The sequence below is a fragment of the Mirounga angustirostris genome, unplaced genomic scaffold (assembly GCF_029215605.1).
Source record: "Mirounga angustirostris isolate CCGP_5_RB_7025 unplaced genomic scaffold, mMirAng1.0.hap1 SCAF_12, whole genome shotgun sequence".
Taxonomy (NCBI): Eukaryota; Metazoa; Chordata; class Mammalia; order Carnivora; family Phocidae; genus Mirounga; species Mirounga angustirostris.
Genome location: NW_026991720.1, coordinates 57,880,296 through 57,902,822, shown reverse-complemented (window position 1 = coordinate 57,902,822; position 22,527 = coordinate 57,880,296). Strand labels below are relative to the sequence as shown.

The window sequence follows — 22,527 nt, the reverse complement described above, 5'->3', positions numbered from 1 at the left end:
AAAGCACTAATAACCATCCCTGCACATAGTGCTATATTTAATGTCTGCTATGTTAATTCTACTCACTATTCATTTAACTCCCACTTTTAAATAGCACTTTAACACATCACCACATCTCCATTACCCCTTGGCATTGTATACCTTACATTTGAAGTTTTACCCTTTTTAAGAATCTATGTTAAATATTTTAAACAATTATCTTATTGAAATCACAAAGCACACCTACATATATATCATCATTATACGCATGTTGTGTTACGAAAACTGAGGCACAGAAGTTTAAATACATGTTTGAGATCATACAACCAGTAAGGGATAGTACTCAGACTAAGGTCTATTTGATCCCCCGGTCCCTTTCCTTAACCTCAATACACTGGGTGTCAGTTTACTCCAGGTGACTATTACCTCATCATGAAAGTCACAAGACATTTACTCAGAGAGAATGATACTACAGATTCCAAAGTCAGCTCAGGAGGAACACCTCATCTGGACAAAGTCATTTGAGTCCTAAGAAGTTTAATTGCTGGGCGCCTGGGTGGCTCAGTTGGTTAAGCGACTGCCTTTGGCTCAGGTCATGATCCTGGAGTCCCTGGATCGAGTCCCTCATCGGGCTCCCTGCTCGGCAGGGAGTCTGTTTCTCCCTCTGACCCTCCCCCCTCTCATGTGCTCTCTCTCATTCTCTCTCTCTCTCTCAAATAAATAAATAAAATCTTTAAAAAAAAAAGAAGTTTAATTGCTGCCATACACAATCTCCTAACTCAGATCATTTTTCTGGGTCCTGGACAGGGAATCAAATATTTAAGAAAGGTCCTCCAATGCCAGTTCTTAGATTTTATCCTGGAAAACAGTCAAGGATGTCCAAACCACTGCATTCAACACATGCCGAGTAGTTGGTGATGGTAGCAGAAGTGATTATTGTGGTAATAAAACCTTTAAAAAGTCCACCTTTATACATCCCCTTCTGTCTGTTAAAATTCCTTTGAAGGCCATTACGGTTCTGATGCAAAACTACAAGGATTGTGGAATAGAATATACAAACCTCAAGCCTTACAAACCTGAACACTATCCCAACAAATTCAAGGCTCCCATTTCATCATACAAATTATACATCCAAAAGCTGGATATTGTGTCTATAGAAAAAGGTAAAGCTACCAAATGCACATCTGCTCAAGCTTATCTTCCCACCCAGTTTCACTACAGAATGTTATACTTCATATAGCTAGTGGAAAATTTTGTAGTAAATGAGAAATTACTAGCTTTAGCTCATAAGTATTTTTGGCAGGCATATTCCATATTACCCATTTAGTCATTTTGTAAATGACAAAAAATATGTTAAAAAGGTATTTGCAGTAATATGACCTCTTTATTTTTTCCTGGTAATGCATAAAACATTTGGAAGCTGAGTACTGGCAAGATGACATAAACAAATCTTCTGTCTTAATTAAAAATATAAAAGGCAAGAAGAGAGTATCCTATCCACTGATGGATTAGCATTTCATTCATTCAACCAGTAAGTATTTATTGAGGGCTCTGAGCCGGACCGCAGATTGTTCACGGAGATCGTAGCAATGAACTACACAAAGTTTCTGTCCTTGTGGAGCTTACATCATACTGGAAAGATGAAATCAAGTTTAGACTTGTGTTTCTCCAATTTCAATATGCATAAGAATGCCCAGTAATCTTGTTAAAAATAGAGATTTTTATTCCTGTAGACATGTGTTGGGGGTCTAAGAATCTGCATTTCTAACAAGCTGCCAGCTGATGTTGCTAAAACTGGTTCATGAAACCCACTTTGAAGCAGCAAGAGGTTAGAGAATTTGAACCCACTTTAATCTAAAAGCCCACTCTCATTTTCAGTAGAAATGAGAAAATTCCTCATTTCAAGAGTGTACTTCCATGTAGCCATCAGAATATAATTTTAACTTGGACTCTACTGAAGCCATTGCATTTCCGTATCATCTAAAATAAATTACCCACATCTTGATTTAATCAGTATGGCAAATATACATGAGTGACATTAAAGAATTACTTCAACTATTTTTTTCCAAATTTGTAACCAAATTTATAGCATAATCTAATTTACTTTTACAAAATTTTAACTTTTTCTAAGTAACTAGACACTGTCCAGATATATAGAAGTATAATTAGAGCCCATTTCCTATATAATTATGCCCTAATAAAGTATGCACAAGTTATATTCTAGTCATATCATGGATTTAGATTAATTAGAATCAACACCAACAACAGTTTCAAGTCAGTTTTATAGATGATTTAAATAGTCTACTGAAGACTATAGTTTATTACATGTAGCTATACATTCATTAGAAATTACAAGTACAACACATATGGCTTTACTCCCAACCCACTGTAAAATTTGAGCTTTCATGAAACCTAACAGATTGTTTTAGCAGTTCTTAACTCAGGGCAACTTTGTCAAGTCAGCAAAGTCAGGACACATTTTCAGCTGTCACATGTGGGATAGGAAACTACCACTGGCACCTAGCAGACAGAGGACAGGGATGCTGTCACATATTCTATGATGCACACACTGGCCAACCTCCAAGATAAAAAACTATCTATATAAGTAAGTCAAAAGCATAGCTACTGCAAAATCCTGCATTAGCTGGAGAGTTCTAGTTTTGGGTATTCAGCATTTATTTGTGAATCAGTATGTGATACCAAAAACAGTAATATTCTAGCAACTTTAAGGCTTTAATATAGTCATTCTTTTTATAAGGGAAATACTAAAATTGATTTTTATCAAGTGTTTTAATATTTTTATCATACCACAAATGTGACAAGTGTATATTCAAAATGAGTAGGTAAAAGGAGGTATATATTAAAACCAGATTTGCAACTCAGTAAGCTCTTTATCTTGTTTTTTCACTGTCTTTAATTTTAAATTAGATAGGAAATACACCATAAGAAACCATAAGCAGCTACAATCGTGTATGAGCAGCTTAGTGATTTCACATGCTCTTCTATCACAGAGGAACTATCCACTAGATTAACTTTTAGGGAATATTTAATACCATCCCAACACTTGTACAATCCAAATACTACCACTGTAATTGTTCAAATCCTACATAGTAAGCAAAAAAATTTTCATTATTGTATTTTCCTCTCTACCAAGAAATGTAATTCCCATATTTACGTAGAAAATAAAATTTCCATGTCATACAACTTTTCATTATAAGCTGTAACCTATTGAATATACATTATTTAGTGTATAGGTCCAAAATGTTTTTATAATATTAAAGATAAATTACTTTTTAGGCAAAAGTAACTAAAAAAGATCATGTGACTTATTTCAGAAGTGTGTGAACACATGCACACTTCAGGATATTTTTTAAGCCGTATATGCCCAGTTAATAAAGGTAAATTTGTATCTTGATGTAGAATCCTATTTTAGGTTCTAAAGAACAAACCTTAAAGTGTTGCTTATGGACCTATTTCTTCACCCCACTTCAGAGCCCCCTCTGCACAGCTCATTTCCTCATCTCTCTCTCTCTCTCCCCCTCTCTCCCTCCTTTCCTGACAGAAGGCCTCTGGACACCAACTTTAACTTCATCACTCTGGCTGACTCCAGTTCATCTCATCTCTCCAACATCTGCTCTTTGCCCTTCCCTTCCCTCCTTTTGTGATAATAGTTGTCTTCTGGCTGGGAAATCAATTAAAATTTCTTGGGCGTACTTTTCTAAACTCCTCTCAACAGTTCACGTGATTGATGGATGCCCAGTGGCTATCTCTTTATCTCCAGAAATGTATTTGGCTGACATCCAGGTGGAGAGGTTTTCCAGAAGCTTGCTTGTTCATCATCCTCTCACCATTAACCACAACTATGTATCTGGTTCTCACCATATATATGGCCTTGTGCAAGGATCAGTGATAAAAGAAATGGTGAGAGAGATGGGTATAAGAATATAACAATAAAAGGCAGAACATGCACAGTGACACCACTGCTGATGAGTAGTTTAGGAAGTCCAAGAACCAGAAAAATGGGGACAACTTCATGAAAAGAGTTATTAAACTGAGTCTCAAATGAAATCTGAAGCTGACTAATAGGGATGGAAATATAATTAAACAGAATGCTAGGTGAAAAGGACAGAAAACTACAGAATTTCAAGGCATGAGCAAGATAGTATGTTTGACTACAATAGAGAGAATTTAGTGAGTGAAAGGTTCAGTATAGACCATGAAAGAGATCAAATAACTGGTCAAGCTGTATAGACTTTGACTCATAGACAATGAACAGCCACTGAAAGGATATAGTACCCATCCAAGAGAAAAAGAGATTTGAACTTAAGCAGGCAAGTACTTCCAGGCTTTGGAAACAAGATGCCATGGATAATTTATTATGACTACAAGCTCAAATGGATATATTTGGTTCAGTTTCCCTGGAACAACAAAAACCCAAGAGCCATTATTTAGCTAAAGCCAAGAGAACAATAGAATAAACTACTTTATGGTATTACAAAATAGAGTTATACTGCATGCAAATAGTTGAAATGAAATTCATCTCCAAACTCATGAGGGGAGATACAATAATTCAGAGTATAAAATGTTATTTTAAAAACATGTATCCTATATTTGGAACCAATAAAATCAATAAAGTGAAGTGAAATCACAGTAAATAAGCTCTAAAACTGTATCTCACTTTAAATAGCATAAGAAAACAAGTGAATATATATTATTCATCAGTATCAACTGATGAAGGATAGAAACTATAACTTACACTCCAATGTTTTTTTTTCCAAACAACATTTTTTCAGTTTTTTATAGACTTTCCTCCTAAACATGTTTACCATGTATGTATGTAAAATCAATTAATTTCCTGAATTAGAAGAGCTGATTTTTTTACAAATATATGCCCCAGAGTAAATGTTGTGTATTCTTTTGATTTGTTTTAACTCAGCATAACAGTTGTCTAGAACTCGTGAACAATGACCTCATTCCTAAGTGGACAAGGATGCAGAATAGCATTTTTCCAAATTAACCATCTGGTTCCTTGAGAAAGGGTAATATTTCATTATGTGCCTGTGACTCAAAAACATACAGAGACAAAAAAACGTAGATATGTATATAAAGTACACAAAGTGGTATTTAAGGAGGATTATATTCACTCCCTCATTAATAATGACTCTAAAACTATGACAAGCAGTTGTAATTATAAACTGTTAATTTTATTAAATACAGCATGAATATAATTAATACCATCCCAAGCAACTAGGTGGTCCAATAATTTTGAACTTTTTTTTTTACCTCTGGAAAACTGATCAGGAAATCTGGCTAACATCCCAAATAAACTCAAAGAAATTAATTGGATGGTCTTCAGCTAGTCTCTGTAGTCTTGTATATACACCAAAATCACATATTCTAACTGAATTGTGTTGGTATTGTTCAGTCAGAAGTCCCACGGTAGTGTTTACTGTGTTATTTCACTATACTTCACTCTGTTCAGCTTCAAAAAATGAACAAATCCTTTATCTTTAAAGCAAATATTGTTACATGTCAAAATAAGCATAAAATAACCCCCATTTTGAATGGGTCTTACCATGTTGCAATGACTTAATTTGTCCTGTTTCCTTCATTTCTGCTCTTATTTCATTAGCTATTTTTGATGTTTTGTTTAACTAGTATGTCATACACTGAATCTAGTTAGGTCTATAAGAAAAAGCACAGATCCATATACTCACTGGCCACAACCTTGGGGGCATTAGGCAAAATAAATTAGGCTGTCTGTATCACAGACAGCCTCAATAAAACCAAAGGATGCCTTACACCCAGGAAAACAAATGTGTCTCAGTCATATCCTGCTAGTCATTGGTTGTTACACAGAACAGTAATGAAATTATGTGCTCCAGGAAACAGGAAGAAGTGGATAAGCAAATACAAGAAAATCTCCTATAGTCCCTGTTTGTTCCAAATATAAGATAAGCATTCTTATCTTAAGATAAGAACTTCATTTCTTTCATTATATCAATGAAAAATGGGTTGAAAAGACCTGGGCTTGTAGGGGTAAATGTGATGTAAGAAAACATTAAATACTACATGTCGTCCTCTACAGAACTTTAAGAAGCAATAGCCAACATAATCCTTTTAAAAATATAACTGGTTTATATCATTTCCGGCTCAAGTTTTCCATCAGTTCATTTTGCTCTTAGGACAAAATATCGGTAACAACAGTAGCAGCACTTGTGGTGGTAGTAACCTTCACAGAGCCTGTCCCCACGTCCCAACACTTCACTTCCACTTCAACCATAGGAGTCTTCTTTCAGCCCACTCAACACAACTCTCTGAATGCCTTTTACACACTCTTTCACCTGGATTTCTCTTAGCTAACTCCTGATTACACTTAGAGGTTTAACTCAATGTCCTATCTGCCAAGAGATTCTAGCTCACTGCTCTCCTTCTGCACTCTAAAGGATTTTCCAGGGCTCTCTCTCACATTAGCATACTTTACTTATTGCTTACAATTGTTTTCACCATTTGTAACTAAACATCTTTAATTCATTTACTGTGTTATCCCCAACTCAACACTATGTTCCAGATAACCCTTGAAGGAACCACACTTGTTTAATTCAACTCCCAGTATCCAGTGACTAAATCTTAACAGGCATGTATTATTTGGTAAGTAAATTAGGGAATTAAGGACTAATGAAGAATGACCACATTCTTATAAATCCCTTACTTATAAATCCCTTACTACTCAAAGTATATATCATAAACTATTTTTCAATATTTGTTGAGTTAGGAAACAATGATAACAGACTCCTCCATTACTGTCTTATGTACATTTGGATAGCTCGAGCTCTAAATTAGGTGTGGTCCATGAAATACTTCAAACTCTTTAAGAAATCAAAGAAATATAACAAGCCTGATTATAAAGCCTTGAAATTCAAGTATGAGCGAAATGTTCTTATGTATGGAGGTTAGAAAGGGTGTCCCTTACTTAGTTCCTTATTTTACTTTTTAACCAACCTCTTTCATGTATTTGGTGTGCATCATTAGAGTTTATTCAGTTTGCCTCCTAAGGTAAGTTTCAAAAATCTAGCACAGATAATTATAACACGCATACCCAATCTCTTCCTTTAGTTTCAACGAGAATCATTTTTTCTTTTCATGCCAATAAGACAATCCTCCCACTGTGTACTGAGCAACTCCACACCCTCACTGATCTGCCCAGCAGGTGACTTGATTTCAATCCTGGTGACTTCAGCTTTTTTATATGTTCTTTTCAGAGGGAGACAAAAGCTCTGGGAGGTAAAAATGTTAGAAAATGGGGTGTTTTGTGTTTGTCTGTAAATTATGGGCTGAAAAATGACACAAGATAAATTTTCCCTTATGGGGGAGAAAAATATATAAAATTAAGCAATTCCTTACCCAAGGGGACTTCTTCCTAACATTAGGTATAAACCCTGTTAAACATGTTTTTTCAGTTCTTTTGATTTACCTTTTCTTAGAAGAATATTTAATAGAAATCATAATGAGTCAATCAGCACCTGCAGTTAATAGTTATGGGATCTCAGGTAAATCATTAAACCAGAGTTTTCCTCTATTTGTAAAATAAGGGGGGGGGTAGATTATTTTAAAGGACTAAGGTACATAGCATATCTCTGGCATATAAAAGGCACTCCAACTGTTAGTGCTGTGGGTGTCTGAGAGAAAACATTTTGTTAAGTCCTTCTGTGGTCTAATGGTTTTTAGGCAAATTTAGAAGCCAGGACAGGGGCACCTGGGTGGCTCAGTTGGTTAAGCGACTACCTTCAGCTCAGGTCATGATCCTGGAGTCCTGGAATCGAGTTCCGCATCGGGCTCCCGGCTCGGCGGGGAGCCTGCTTCTCCCTCTGACCCTATCCCCTCTCATGCTGTTTCTCTCTCTCTCTCAAATAAATAAATAAAATCTTAAAAAAAAAAAAAAAAAGAAGCCAGGACAGATTTTTGAATGACAGCTCCTTCCAAGTCAACCGAGATTCTCTAACTTTACAGAACACACAAAGTTCTTTTTTGTAAATTCTACATGAACTCTTAGTTTTAAAAAATCCAATATATCTCCTCAAAGGAGTATATTACAATTAAGAGGTGCTTGAGAAACAGTGGTACTTTTTTTTTTTTTTTTTCAGATTTACTTAAGTATTTGAGAAAGAGACAGTGAGAGCACACACAAGAGACCACATGAGCAGGAGGGGCAGAAGGAGGGGCGGAGAGAATCTCAAGCAAACTCCACACAAAGCACGAAGCCCGAGGCAGGGCTCGATCTCACCACCCTTGAGATCCCACACTTCAAGGACTATGCCACCCAGGCACCAAATCAGTGGTACTTCTTTCTTTTGAACATCCGCATACATCTTGGTTTTATTAAATGAAAGAAATCCCTAACTTCAAATCAAGCCTAATTTTTTCAAGTTCTAAAGTTATCACGTATATTTATAGATCAACTAGACACTTGAAATTCAGAGAGAAATTTAAGTGCTTAAAAATTAGATATATCAAGCAGAGCACACATAAAGAATAAAGGAAAGAAGATTCTGGAAAGAGTTGTTCTAATCTTCAAGTCTCTGTAGATCTCTCCATAAAAACAGACAGTACAAGAAAAAACTTCAAAAATGAAAACCTGTAGATGTTATCTATCACAAAACCAGTATAAGTAGGTAGGGATAAACTGCGAGCAACTATAAAGACCCCCACCGTTTAAGATAATGTGCAGGCCAAAGAGGAGGGGTAAAAAGGAGCCCAAAGAAAGTAATACAAAACCATCATCAGGTACTCTCTGGATACCTTAGCAGGCTATTCTGGAAAGAGCAGCAAAAACTCAGAGGCTATCTAGTCTCCAATTCAAAGTTGAAAACAAAGGGGCCACATGAAGTTTCTCACTCTGCTGGGGGATTATTAGGAGTCTGGGCCCAAACTAAGAAAGCACCTTCTAAGTCAAAGCATCAGCCAGAAAAGTCTAAATTGACAGAGGTGCATTAGGAGCCAAAGAGAAGATCCAGGTAAAGGAGAAAGGTAGCAAGGATAGAAACTCAGGAAGAGCACGGCGATCTCTTCCATTTTTCCTGAGCAAGTGAATAAGAAGTATATGCAATTAAGCTATAAAAATTATTCTGACCCACCCCTTCATCTTAAATATAGATTTAAAAAACTCTCTTACTTAAAAAGTAGCAATAAGAGAGGACCTCAAATCTCATAAGAAATAAAAGAATAGAGCACCTCAGTGCTTCAGTCAGTTAAGCATCCAACTCTTGATTTCAGTCATGATCTCAGGGTTGTGAGATCGAGCCCCACGTCAGGCTCCGCACTGGCCATGGGGCGTGCTTAAGATTCTCTATCTCCTTCTGCCCCTCCCCATCAGCTCTTGCGTGCATGCACTCTCTCTCAAATGAATGAATGAATGAACGAATGAATGAGTGAATGAAGAGCCAAATAATGTCCCTACAAGCAATACACACACTTCAGAAAGACATTCACAAAATGAGTGAAAGTTGCAACCCAACATTTAATAATAAGCTAAAACAACAAGAGAATTACAGAAGTCAGAATTGGAATAAATCAGAAATAATGTGATTAGAACAAGAAAATGGGAAAATGAGAAAATAATGTTTCAGAAATGAAGGGTAAATTAGGAAGACCACAGAAGAAAGTAAATACCACAGATTATGCCTGAAGAGAAATATAAAATTTAAATTATGAAAAGTTTAAATTAAAACATTTTTTAAAAACCGAGAGAAAGTAATAGCTATAAAGATAGGCAAACAAATAGGAATGTCAGAAAAAGAAAACTAAAGTAATGGAATGAAAAATGCTAAAACAATAATGCCATGACAATTTCATGAAATAAAAAGAAATGAAATTATACTCTACAAGAACACATAGTGTACATAGGTATATTAACCCAAAAGGGCCAACAACAGTTGGACTTTAAAGAAAAAGAATTCACCGGGCATCCAGGCAAAGAGACCAGATCCAAACACCTCATGATAGAAAACAATGCAGAACCATATTTAAGGTGTTCAGGGTGTAAGTTTTGAACCCATGTTTTCATTGAGCCAACATCAACTTGTACATTTTTAACCACAGAATAATTTTATTCACATGCAAGAACTTGGACTACTGTGTCGAGGAGCCCTCCCTGGGAAATCTCCTGGAGTATTAGTTTCAGGGAACCAAAATGATCTGCAAAATATCAACGTAAGTCTTCTTAAAACTAAAGAAACATTTACTTATAAATCTAAGAATAAGTAATGGTTGTGAGGGAAACAACATAGTATGTAATCACATATAAATGGAAGAGAATATAAAAAAGGCTTGCTGTTATTTTAAAGGTGTTAGCGGGTAGTTAATTAAAAGACACTAATTCAGATTAGATACTGAAAGCAGAGGTAGCAGAAGATGACACTAGTTATTTTCCACACTGCCCAGAAGACAGACCCATTAGACAAGAGCCAAAAGAATTTAAATTAATATTAGTAAAAGACAAAGGTATTTCATAGGAATATTTATACAAAGGTAGTCAAAGGAGGACAGGAGAAAAATCTTAATAAATACAAAACAATACTTATTATACAGATACTGATAAACAGTAAAAAGAATAAACCATAAAACTTCAAGAAAACTGGTTACCCAGAAAAGAAGGAGGCAACAGGGTACAGAAGACAGTGACAAAAGTTAGACTTCTTTGAGTGTAATTTGCTTTGTAGGTTTGATTTTGATAAAAGATCATATAAAATTATAAAAAATTTCTTTTGGGGGCACCTGGGTGGCTCAGTTGGTTAAGCGACTGCCTTCGGCTCAGGTCATGATCCTGGAGTCCTGGGATCGAGTCCCACATCGGGCTCCCTGCTCAGCAGGGAGTCTGCTTCTCCCTCTGACCCTCCCCCCTCTCATGCTCTCTCTATCTCAGTCTCTCTCTCAAATAAATAAAATCTTTAAAAAAATTTTCTTTTGAAAAAGAAATGTCTAAAAATAAGCCAAATGATTTTGTGTACCTAGATAGCATCATAACCAATTAGAAGTACATATCAAATGACTGGAGAACACATTAATTTGATTGTAAATCCTAAACATGATATACCCTTAAGACAGTGAACGAAAAAATACCTTACATTATTCTCAGGAATCAATTAGCATGAAATAAAGCAAATGTGTTATGTTGGAATTATAGAAAACACTAAATTTCACCACTAGAGAAAGGTGACAGAGATAAAACACATTTTAAAAAAATCTGCATTCCCATTTCTAATTTCAGTTGGAAACATCTATAAGAATCAAGGATGTGTTTTATTTTTAACAAATGACAGAAACTGTATTCTACCCCTGTTCAGCAAAATAAAAATTGGAAACAATAACCAGTTTAGTAGCAGCCAGCTAGAGAACTGGTTGATTCTAGGTTTGGCCAGGAAATGAATCTAGAGGTCAAGATGAATCTAGAATATCATGTCACATCAGAAAGCAGGAAAATTATCAAACTATTAGCATAATGAGAAAAGGATTCAAGCTAACCTGAAGAGGCTTCTAATGAATGGCCAAAACTGGACCATTTGAGCATTAGTAAAAGTATAACTGCTATGCATTGAATCACATCAAATGCATTTTAAAAATCATGACTCTATCTATAATCTTTAAGAATAAAAAACCCCATTGATGATCTCCAGAGCAGAAGCCACAATTCCACTTTTTCATTTCACTTTGTATCATTTTGCAACCTTTATATAATAATGACTCTAGGCACTGGTGTCTGCCTACACCAAAGAAATACAAAAGACTGAACTTAGGTACTTCTTGGGAGAAGTATACATCACCACCTTTGAAAAAGAAAATGATGTATTTTTTGCCAAGGAAAACTTTAGTCTGAATCTGAACAAACCTCTAGATCTTACTACAATTTCCAGAATATACAGGTGATAGACAGACATGATAAGTGACACCACAGGGTCGCAAACAGTAAAACCCCTAATGTGGGCATTTCTAAAAGACAGTTTACTAAAAAAAAAAAAAAAAAATAGAGATAAAAGCTATAGATTAAAAGGAACTCAAGAGACATACAAACCAATGGTTATTTGTGGACACTCTTAGTTTTTTTTTTTTTTTTTTTTTTTTTTGGAGAGAGAGAGCATGCAAGGGCACAAGCAAGGGGAGCTGCAGAGAGAGAAGCAGGGAACCCGATACAGGGCTTGATCCAGGACTCTGGGATCATGACCTGAGCCAAAGGCAGCCGCTTAACCAACTGAGCCACCCAGGTGCCCCAGTTTGTGGACAATCTTGAAAGAGAATGAAAGGTACATTGAAAGATACAATGATTCCAACAAATGGGAAACAAAAAGGATAAAATATATAGCAGAAATGGAGAAAAGTGAACTGCTGGACATGTAAAGATATTAGGGCACAATTATGGATATTTTGGAGATAATTATGTGATTATAGTTTAAAAGATGAAATCTTTTTTGTACATATACATACTGAGATATTTACAGATGAAAAGATAGGATAGCTGAAATTTTCATCAGCATAATCGGAGGGGTGTAAATGAGTAGAGAGAAAACAAGATTGGTCATGAGTTGATAATTGTTGAAGCTAGATACATGACCATTCTTAATATTCTCTTTTTTTAAGTATGTAATTGAAGTTTTCCATCATCAAAAGTGACACCTGGGTTAAGCACCTAGGTGGTTCAGTAGTTTGGGCATCCAACTCTTGATTTGGACTCAAATTATGATCTCAGGGTCATTAGGTCAAGACCCATGTGAGGCTCCATGCTTGGTGGGGGGGTCTCCTTGCAATTCTCTCTATGCCGCCTCTCCCTCTGGTCCCCACCACCCCCTGAGCTCACACGTGTTCTCTCTAAAAACAAACAAACAAAAATCTTAAAAAAAAAAAGTGACAGAGGGAGGGAGTAGCAAAGGAAAAGAAAAAAAATATAGAAATGAAGCCTAGTAAAAGCTCAGAAACTATTTCTGAAGCTGTGAAGAATATGTTAAGACTATTATCTCTCTATTTTGTGGGCTCATTTCTTTTAAAATTAAGTCAATATTTAGGATGTTTTATCAGATTATACAACAGGTCACCTAGGGTTATACTATGGAATGATCAACATAAAAACCTAAAAAAAGTAGTCAATGACTCTTTACTAGAATTTGAAAATTTGTTAGGCTGGTTTATATTGGATAGAACTGTATTTAATTCAGGTGATTAAACTCATTTCTTGTTTCGAGTATGTCCTTAGTCTGTTGGTTTTGGCTACTCAGCTCCATCTGTCAGTCACTGATTTGAAAACTATTCAGTCTCACATTGAGGTCTTTCATCCATTTTGAGTTTATCTTTGTGTATGGTGCCAAAGACACAGATGTAGTGAAAAGAAGGGCCATATGCACCCCAACGTTCAGAGCAGCAATGTCCGCAATAGCCAAAGAGTGGAAAGAGCCAAGGTGCCCTTCAACAGACGAATGGATAAAGATGTGGTCCATATCTACAAATGGGATATTACTCAGCCATCAGAAAGGATGAATACCCAACTTTTACATCTACATGGATGTGACTGGAGGAGATTATGCTAATGAAATAAGTCAAGCAGAGAAAGTCAATTATCATATGGTTTCACTTATTTGTGGAACATAAGGAATAGCATGGAGGACATTAGGAGAAGGAAAAGGAATAATGAAGGGGGGGAAATCGGAGGGAGAGATGAACCACGAGAGACTATGGACTCTGAGAAACAAACTGAGGGTGTTAGAGGGGAGGGGGGATGGGTTAGCCTGGTAATGGGTATTAAGGAGGGCACGTACTGCATGGAGCATTGGGTGTTATATGAAAACAATGAAGCGTGGATCACTACATCAAAAACTAATGATGTATGGTGACTAACATAATAAAATACAATAAAAAAAAAACTATTTGGATGTTTCTGATCAACTCTGGTGTTTGTCATATAGAATATATGATAAACTCGAGTACTAAGGACTAGTTTTCATATCAAATAGATTGGGCCTCCATTTATTTAAGGAATTATAGTGTGGTTGGATAATGATTTCTAATAGAGAAGACTCAGACTTAAATATAGTACTGCTTCTCATGTACAGGAAACTAGGATAGCCATGGTAGTGGGTATTTTCTTTTCTAACTTAGTAACAAATTTATGTTTGTGGCAGACAACTTCTAAAAGAGACCCACTAAAAATTCCCCCACCTCTCAATATTCACAATCTCACATAATCCCCTCCTCTTGAGTGTGGGTTGAATATACTGACTCACTTTGAATGAAGACAATAGGACACAAGTGATGGGGTGTTACTTTTAAGATCAAGTTACAAAAAGACCATGCCTTCAATCCTGAATGCCATGTTGTGAGGCAGCTCTGTGGATAAACCCACATGGCAAGGGATTGAGGCCTGACCACAACTATTTGCATAAATTGTGAGCAGATCCATTTGCCCATGGATGATTCAGGTGAGCCTCAGCCTGAAGAGGACAGCTTGACTACAGTCAAATTAAAGACCCTGAACTGAAGCCAGCTGGCTGTGCTGTGCCTAGACTTATGTCTCACAAAAACTGTGAGACAGTGAATGTTTGTTATTTAAGGTCACTAAGTTGGGAATAATCGGTTATACAGAAAGCATAGTACAATACACAATATAATGTGCAAGTTAGTAATAACAAGTTATGATCATTTATCCATTTGTTTATTTAGCATTCAATAAATCTCCCCCTGGTATCAAGACTGCACTAAGCTCTGGAAAGACTCCAGATTCCTCAGTTGAGGGATACTGAGATAAAACTCAAGTGTTTTGGAATTTTATTTGCTTCAGGGGTGAGATAGAGAATGGTTGAAAGATTACACCAGGTTTAGGGAACTAGGCAAAATATACAAATGTCAGAGGCTGAAACCTTAGCAGATGGAGGACAACTGCTTTAGACAAGAATTTGTGAAATGTTAAATACTACTAACATTTAAGTTTGAGGGTCTGAGGAACTTCTAAATGAATTTACAGATCTGAAACACAGGCTGGTGAATAATTAAACACAGGGCTAGAGAATGGTTTTATCTCTAGCAAGTAGATGATACGTGAAGCCATCAGCATGGTTATACAGAGTAAACCACTCACCTATGTACAGAAACCTAAAAATTATGAACAGGATCCTATAAACAAAACTAAGAGGAAGCCACAAACAAAAAAGGAAGTTCAGATAAACAAGACATTATAAAAACGGATGAGATTCCTTCTGGAATAAAGTATTAGACAAGAGGGTCAAGTACTGCAATAAATCAAGGTAAGGACTGATAAATGTTGTGGATTGCCCAAAGGGTCACTGAGGACCTTGCTGAGAGTAGTTCCTACACAAGGTAGGACTGGAAATCAGGCTACACTGAAATGAGAAATGAGAAGTTAAATTATTCTAAACAAGGCTGGCTTCAGGGTAACCTGAGTAAGAGGATTTTTTGTTTGTTTAGTTTCAATTAATGGAAGGAACTTGAATATGCTGGGATGTTGATGGCAATGGGGGAAGAGGAGGGAGGGGAACCAGAGCTCAGAAGAAGAAACAGTCCTATTAAGAGTACGGCTACAGACATAGGATTCTTTGGAGGTTTGGTGCCGGGAAGATAGGAATGCTGCCATGTGGGAGTGAGTAATTATGCTCTGAAATTGGAGACAAGACCATGTCTAACAATGGGGTTAAAGATAGTGGGACTGGACCAGCTTTTCTCAACTGAAGGAGGATTTTGCCCCATCCAGGCAACACTTACTAATAACCAGAGATGTTTTAATTGTTACAACTAGGGGCATCTGGTGGGTATAGGCCAAGGATGCTGCTGAACAGTATACAACACAGAAGACAGGCTCTCACAACAAAGAGTTATCTAGCTCAAAATGCTAACACTAAAGTTAAGAAAACCTGGGTTCAGCATTTGAGCAAAGTGCAGGAGGTTTAAAATATTCAGAGGAGGATGGGCGTTGATTATGCAATCGTAGTATATTTGCTTTAAAAATAAATAAATAAAATATTCTTTGCCCACTGGAGAATGGAGACCAGTATTTTTTAATGGCAACAATCTGCACTGCTGTGTAATTTTCTCCAGCAGTATGAAGTTTGAGTCAAGGCTTAGAGAAGTGAAAAGTTAGACAAATACATGGAGTTTTAACGAAGGGGTGCATTTGAAGGACAAGGGAATTGAGGATGGCGGTAGAAGATTCATGATCCACTGAAGCCCTAAAACATGACATCTAAACTAGGCAAGGAAGGGTATAAAATAAAATGTAGCCAAAAGAAAAGGAGAAGATGGGGGACCTGGAGTTTCCTATAAAATTCAAATATGCACAGGAGTAATTTAGCAGAATATATGAAACGACAAAACGTTGTGGTCAGAACTTAAGAAATAACCTTAGTATTTATTTTGTCAACACAGTTAAGATGATGGCAATATGCAGACTGGACCCAATGGGTAGGTAGATGAAGGTCACTGGAAATGAAAAAGGTAAGGACCTGAGAGGCCAGAGTGATGAATAAATCACACAAGGCCAGTCAATGTACTACTGTGTGTATCCCTATATTCCATGTCATTTCATCATTCAACAGATACAGAAAAAGAAGCAATAAAAAGAGAATACTGTAATAATTGTTATCAAAGGGACTTCTTGCAGGGTCTAATACTAGCAAGATCCATAAAGGAATTAGTCACACAGAATACAACAGCTGGGTACTCAACAGAAGTATAAAAACCCAACTCTCTAAACTTAGGGTTGATCGATAGCCAGAGTTCCAGTAATATTCTTTCAGGGTCCCACCTCATTGACTTCTGCATTGACTGGAGAAAGAATAAATGAGATTACCCAAAGATAAAAGACTATTTTTGAGGCAAAAGGGTGCTTCAGTGGGTCAGAGAGTGAAAAGTTATCAATAAATATTCTGCAAGATGCAGCAGTGAAACTGGGGAATGGAATTTAGGAATAGATTCTCAATAGGTGAACTCGAGGTAGAAAGCAGACAGCGCAAGATGTGAAAATTTCCAAGGATGAAGGGGAAATGTCCAGAAAGTCAACAGATAGAAGCAATATCACAAAGTAGATTACAGTATAACCTTTCCACTGAAGAGACAGTGGATATGGTGGTCATTTTCTTTCAGCTTTGGGTTGTTGCTCCAAGTGCTACTGGTAGAATTTAATACACATCTGTCTCATCATCAAAAATTTAATTATTACAGTTTCATCTTCACCAAAAATTTACTACAAGTTAGATGCTTTCCAAAGTCAATCCTCTTAATAACTTCACAAAGTAGATGTTATTGACATTTTCAATTTAAGATAAGGAAATTAGGCAAAAAAGCTGCCATCTGAGCAGACAGTCCTAACAGAGCCCGTTCCCCTTCTAACTGCACTATCATGATAAAATTAACTAAATAAACTTTTTCCTTCAGCTTTTAAGTAGAATTTGATTGTGTATATTGTTAAAAGGTCATCACATGTTCATCATAAGTCCTGATAGATGGTTATACATTTTAATAGAAATAGGGAAATGACTTAAAATTAAATAAGATCATTTTGTCAAACAAAACATTTCAAGACAAAAAGTTGTCAAAGAAGTAAATAATCCAAGTCGTTAGTGGTAAATGTTACAAATAATTCCTATGGACCTCCTCACACTTATTACTACTTCTTCCATTTCCTTAGCCCAATTAGGTATGAATTCAACTAAGAATCATCAGCTCAAAAATAGGGAGTAAGTGGAACTCAACTCTTTGATGTCATGAAACTCAACCTTTGAATACTTACATTTAATTCATTTTTTAGTATTTCTTCAAGATAATGACCTACATGATTCTCATCTTCTTTTGTGTCCATAACTATGCAAATGTGTTGTGAAATTCTTTCTGAGATAAAAAAGAAAAAAAATACTAAGTTTCAAACAGAAAATGGAATAAAGCGCTAGTATGCTAAAATCGAGGCTTACCTGCTGTTCCTAACTGTCCAACTAGGAACCAGGAAGGTTTTACCTTCAGGCAGTGAAGTCACTTGGAATTCACACTGGTAAGTCCTTGACCCGTTACCACCCAAGTCAATAGTCATGTATTCAACACTGTATAGGTGGCTAACCAGAATGTGTGTAATCAACAGAAATAAGCGAGCTTAGGATACATTTGAAAAGGACTAACCGGAAGTGACAGCTCTTTGGCTTGACAATTCAATCCTCCTACATTTATTTGGAGTCTCCTAGAATCTGATAAAATCCCATCTCTCCTGCACATCCCCTCCTCAGGCTAGAAGAAATCTCCTGTGTGCAGCTCACTGTGCCACCTAGTGTCCCAGGTGAGTACAGCAGTTTCCTTGGCATTCCTCTCAATTTGGTCAATTCAATACAATTAAGTTCCCACCTGTTTAAGTGTTACCACAAGTGAAAAGAGCTAAACCGATTTTCTTCAAATTTTTTAGACCTCTTTGACATGATCTGATTCAAAAACAGAAGCCATATGACCTAATAATGTTCACCTTTGTTAACCCTGGATGCACGCTCTCAAAAGATACGCCGTCCTCCTCTATAGTAGACAGATCTAAAATGCTAAGAAATAGCTATATTGCTGCCAATTAAGAAGATGTTGCATGGTACTATATGAAGAATAAAGAAAAAAGGCCGAATTTTTTTTAATTTTTTTATTCTTATGTTAATCCCCATACATTACAACATTAGTTTTAGATGAAGTGTTCCATGATTCATTGTTTGTGCATAACACCCAGTGCTCCATGCAGAATGTGCCCTCCTCAATACCCACCACCAGGCTAACCCATCCTCCCACGCCCCTCCCCTCTAGAACCCTGTTTGTTTTTCAGAGTCCATCGTCTCTCATGGTTCGTCTACCCCTCCGATTTCCCCCGCTTCATTCTTCCCCTCCCGCTACCTTCTTCTTCTTCTTCTTTTTTTTCTTTTTCTTAACATATATTGCATTATTTGTTTCAGAGGTACAGATCTGAGATTCAACAGTCTTGCACAATTCACAGCGCTTACCAGAGCACATACCCTCCCCAGTGTCTATCACCCAGTCACCCCACCCCTCCCACCCCACCCCCCACTCCAACAACACTCAGTTTGTTTCCTGCGATTAAGAATTCCTCATATCAGTGAGATCATATGATACATGTCTTTCTCTGTTTGACTTATTTCACTCAACATAATACCCTCCAGTTCCATCCACGTCATTGCAAATGGCAAGATCTCATTCCTTTTGATGGCTGCATAATATTCCATTGTATATATATACCACTTCTTCTTTATCCATTCATCTGTCGATGGACATCTTGGCTCTTTCCACAGTTTGGCTATTGTGGACATTGCTGCTATAAACATCGGGGTGCACGTACCCCTTCGGATCCCTACTTTTGTATCTTTGGGGTAAATACCCAGTAGTGCAATTGCTGGATCATATGGTAGCTCTATTTTCAACTTTTTGAGGAACCTCCATACTGTTTTCCAGAGTGGCTGCACCAGTTTGCATTCCCACCAACAGTGTAGGAGGGTTCCCCTTTCTCCGCATCCCCGCCAACACCTGTTGTTTCCTGACTTGTTAATTTTAGCCATTCTGACTGGTGTGAGGTGGTATCTCATTGAGGTTTTGATTTGGATTTCCCTGATGCCGAGCGATATTGAGCACTTTTTCATGTGTCTGTTGGAAAAAGGCCGAATTTTAAATGAGAAGCCTAAATCAAGTTAGTTTGATTAACATTTAACCCAGCTATTAAGGAGGGCACATATTGCATGGAGCACTGGATATTATACGCAAACAATGAATCATGGAACACTACATCAAAAACTAATGAGGTACTGTATGGTGACTAACATAACATTAAAAAAATAAAAATAAAAAACACATTTAACCCAGCTGCTTCTTACATGGACAGGTCTATATAATTCGGTGTGTATGAACATTGATATAGTGATAGTTTATCATTTTTCTAAGCAAAGCTGGGAACAGACCACTTAAAATATTAACAATATCGAAAAAAATAAAAGTAAAATAGGAACAATATCATCAATTAATAGTACTCCTATTACTAATCACCTCCCACTTATCAAGAATATTATATGGTGCTGGAGCTCTATGTTCTATTAGTACCAATCTTCATGATGACACCCTTTATAATTTTCTGAAACCATATAAGAGATTCCAGAAACATGACCTCACAGAAAGGAAATTTTTTCATGATCACTCTTGCCAAGGCTTTATCAACTTTATTAACATTTTCAAAGAAAAGCTTTTTGATTCTCTTGTATGTTTATTTTCTAGTTCTTGGATTTCTACTATCCAGTATTTTCTTCCTTCTACCCTCTTTAGACTTAGTTTGCTGTTTTCTTGAAAAAGATGCTTAAATTGTTTACTTCCAGCTTTCCTTTATTCTTATACTTACATATAAAGCCTTAAATTTTCCTCTAATTCACAGCCTTAGCTTTATTTCAAACATTGTGATATTTTCGTTCAGTTTAAATTATTTCATTTTCATTTTAAAAGATTTCATTCACTTTCCTCTCATTTTAACATTTTGTAATATCTACTGTAATTTCTCATTTGTTATTTTTCTTGAAGTTCTTCTCATGAGTTACATAGCATATTTTTATTATTCTGTTTGTTCTAAAACAAACTACCATAAATTTAGCAAACACCCACTAACTAGTCCCTAATTCTGTAGGCCAAACAAGAAAGACAAAACATGTATAGACATGATAAAGCAAAGGGGACAATATGTAAACAATGGGTGAATTGGTTTATCTAGGTAAAAGACAGATGGAAGTTAAGTGTACTATTCTTTCATCTTTTGTTTCAAAATATACTAAAATAAAAAATATTCTACCCCCCAAAACAAATAAGGTACAATAAAAAAACATGAATATGTGTGTGTGTATCTACGTGTACATATGCACAGTAGGAGACCTTAAAACTCATCTTTTAAAAAATATTTTAACTACTGGATGTGGAGAATGTGTGAATCTTACTGTGGTAATCACTTCACAATATGTACATATTTCAAATCATCACACTGCATACCCTAAATCTGCATGATGTTATAAGTCAATTATATCTCAATGAAGCTGGATAAAAAATAAATTCACCCCTCTATTTAGTGAAAATCAACTAAAAAAAACCCTAAGAATCTAGATTCAAGGCAATGTAATAAATAAGGTGAATCTTTTATCATGGTCATTTCTATGCATCTGCCAATGTCTTGTAATTCCCAGTTATTTACTCCACACTAGTCTATGCCGGACTTGCCATTTTCTTTATAGTGTCCATGTCCATACCGATATGTCTTTTCCCCTAGTATTATAAAATCCTCCACCTATCCAGTGTCATTCACAGTCTACACTAGGTTGAATCTTCATCAGTTCCCAAATTCAACGGTTCTCAACACCGGTTGCCCATCAGAATCAACCCCTGAATTGTGAGAAAGAAGTGTTGTTAGTCAATTGCCTTTGAGATTTCTAGTGTCAAACTACTTAAAAAACTCAAATCCACCCAATTCCTACTCTGATCTGCATGGCTCACTGGAGTTCACAATTTAACCATTTCTTACCCAATATTATAAAGGCAACATAAGAAAAAACATGCAATGTTGATCAATTACAGATACAAGGCAATTCTTGGGCATTCAATAATGTTCGTTAAATTATTAAGCCACATGAATTTTTTAAAATGCTACAGGAATCCAATCCAATAGCCAAAAAATTCTATAAATAGTACATTCATATTTTAACAATATTTTAATGTATGAAATATAGAGACTAAAAATCAATTTCTATGTAGAGCCGAACTTTCTACACAGAATTTATAAATCTAAAAGAAATGAAGGAAACATGGAATAAAGGACCCAACATTATGAGATTTTGATGAGGATTAAATGAGTTAATATACCCAAAGTTACATAGAGTGCCTGCTCCAAGTGAATCCCCAGTAAGTGTTCACATAATTGTTGTTGTTATGATCACATGGATTCAACAAAAAATACAAATTTTTTTTTTTTTTTGTCTACTGAAGATACGACCCATCTCTAACTTCAAATGTTCCCTGTAGTCTTATTTATTTGTGTTTCTTTAAAGAAAAAGGGAGAGGGGCACCTGGGTGGCTCAGTCCCTTACAGGTGGAACTATTCCTTTCCGCTCAGGTCATGATCTCAGGGTCCTGGGGTCCAGCCCCAAGTCCTCTGGCTCCCTGCCCAGTGGGGAGGCTGCTTCTCCCCCTCCCCCTGCCCCTCCCCCCCACCCCCCGTGCTCATGCTCATGCACGCACACAAGTTCAGGCTCTCTCTCTCAAATAGTAAAGTCTTTCTTAAAAACTCCATCTGTGGAATTTAAGAAACAACTCAGAGGTTCATAGGGGAAGAGAAGAAAAAATAAAACAATATGAAATCAGGAGGGAGACAAACCATAAGAGACTCTTAAGCATACGAAACAAACAGGGTTGCTAGAGGGGAGAGGGGTGGGGGGTGGGGTAACTGAGTGATGGACATTAAGGGGGGCACATGACATAATGAGCACTGGGTATTATAAGACTGATGAA

At 36.4% G+C, this 22,527-nt stretch overlaps 1 protein-coding gene across 2 annotated transcripts in view; it reads right to left on the bottom strand.

The window, feature by feature from the left end:
- CRPPA (CDP-L-ribitol pyrophosphorylase A) overlaps nt 1-22,527 on the bottom strand; it is a 307,819-nt gene that overhangs the window by 152,939 nt on the left and 132,353 nt on the right. For both annotated transcript variants that reach the window (XR_010406512.1, XM_045864615.3), the window contains exon 6: nt 17,759-17,856. Coding sequence is in view for 1 of the 2 variants with exons in the window: in XM_045864615.3 (XP_045720571.1) it covers nt 17,759-17,856 (98 nt within the window). In the remaining variant the exon portion in view is untranslated. The remainder of the gene's footprint in view (nt 1-17,758; nt 17,857-22,527) is intronic.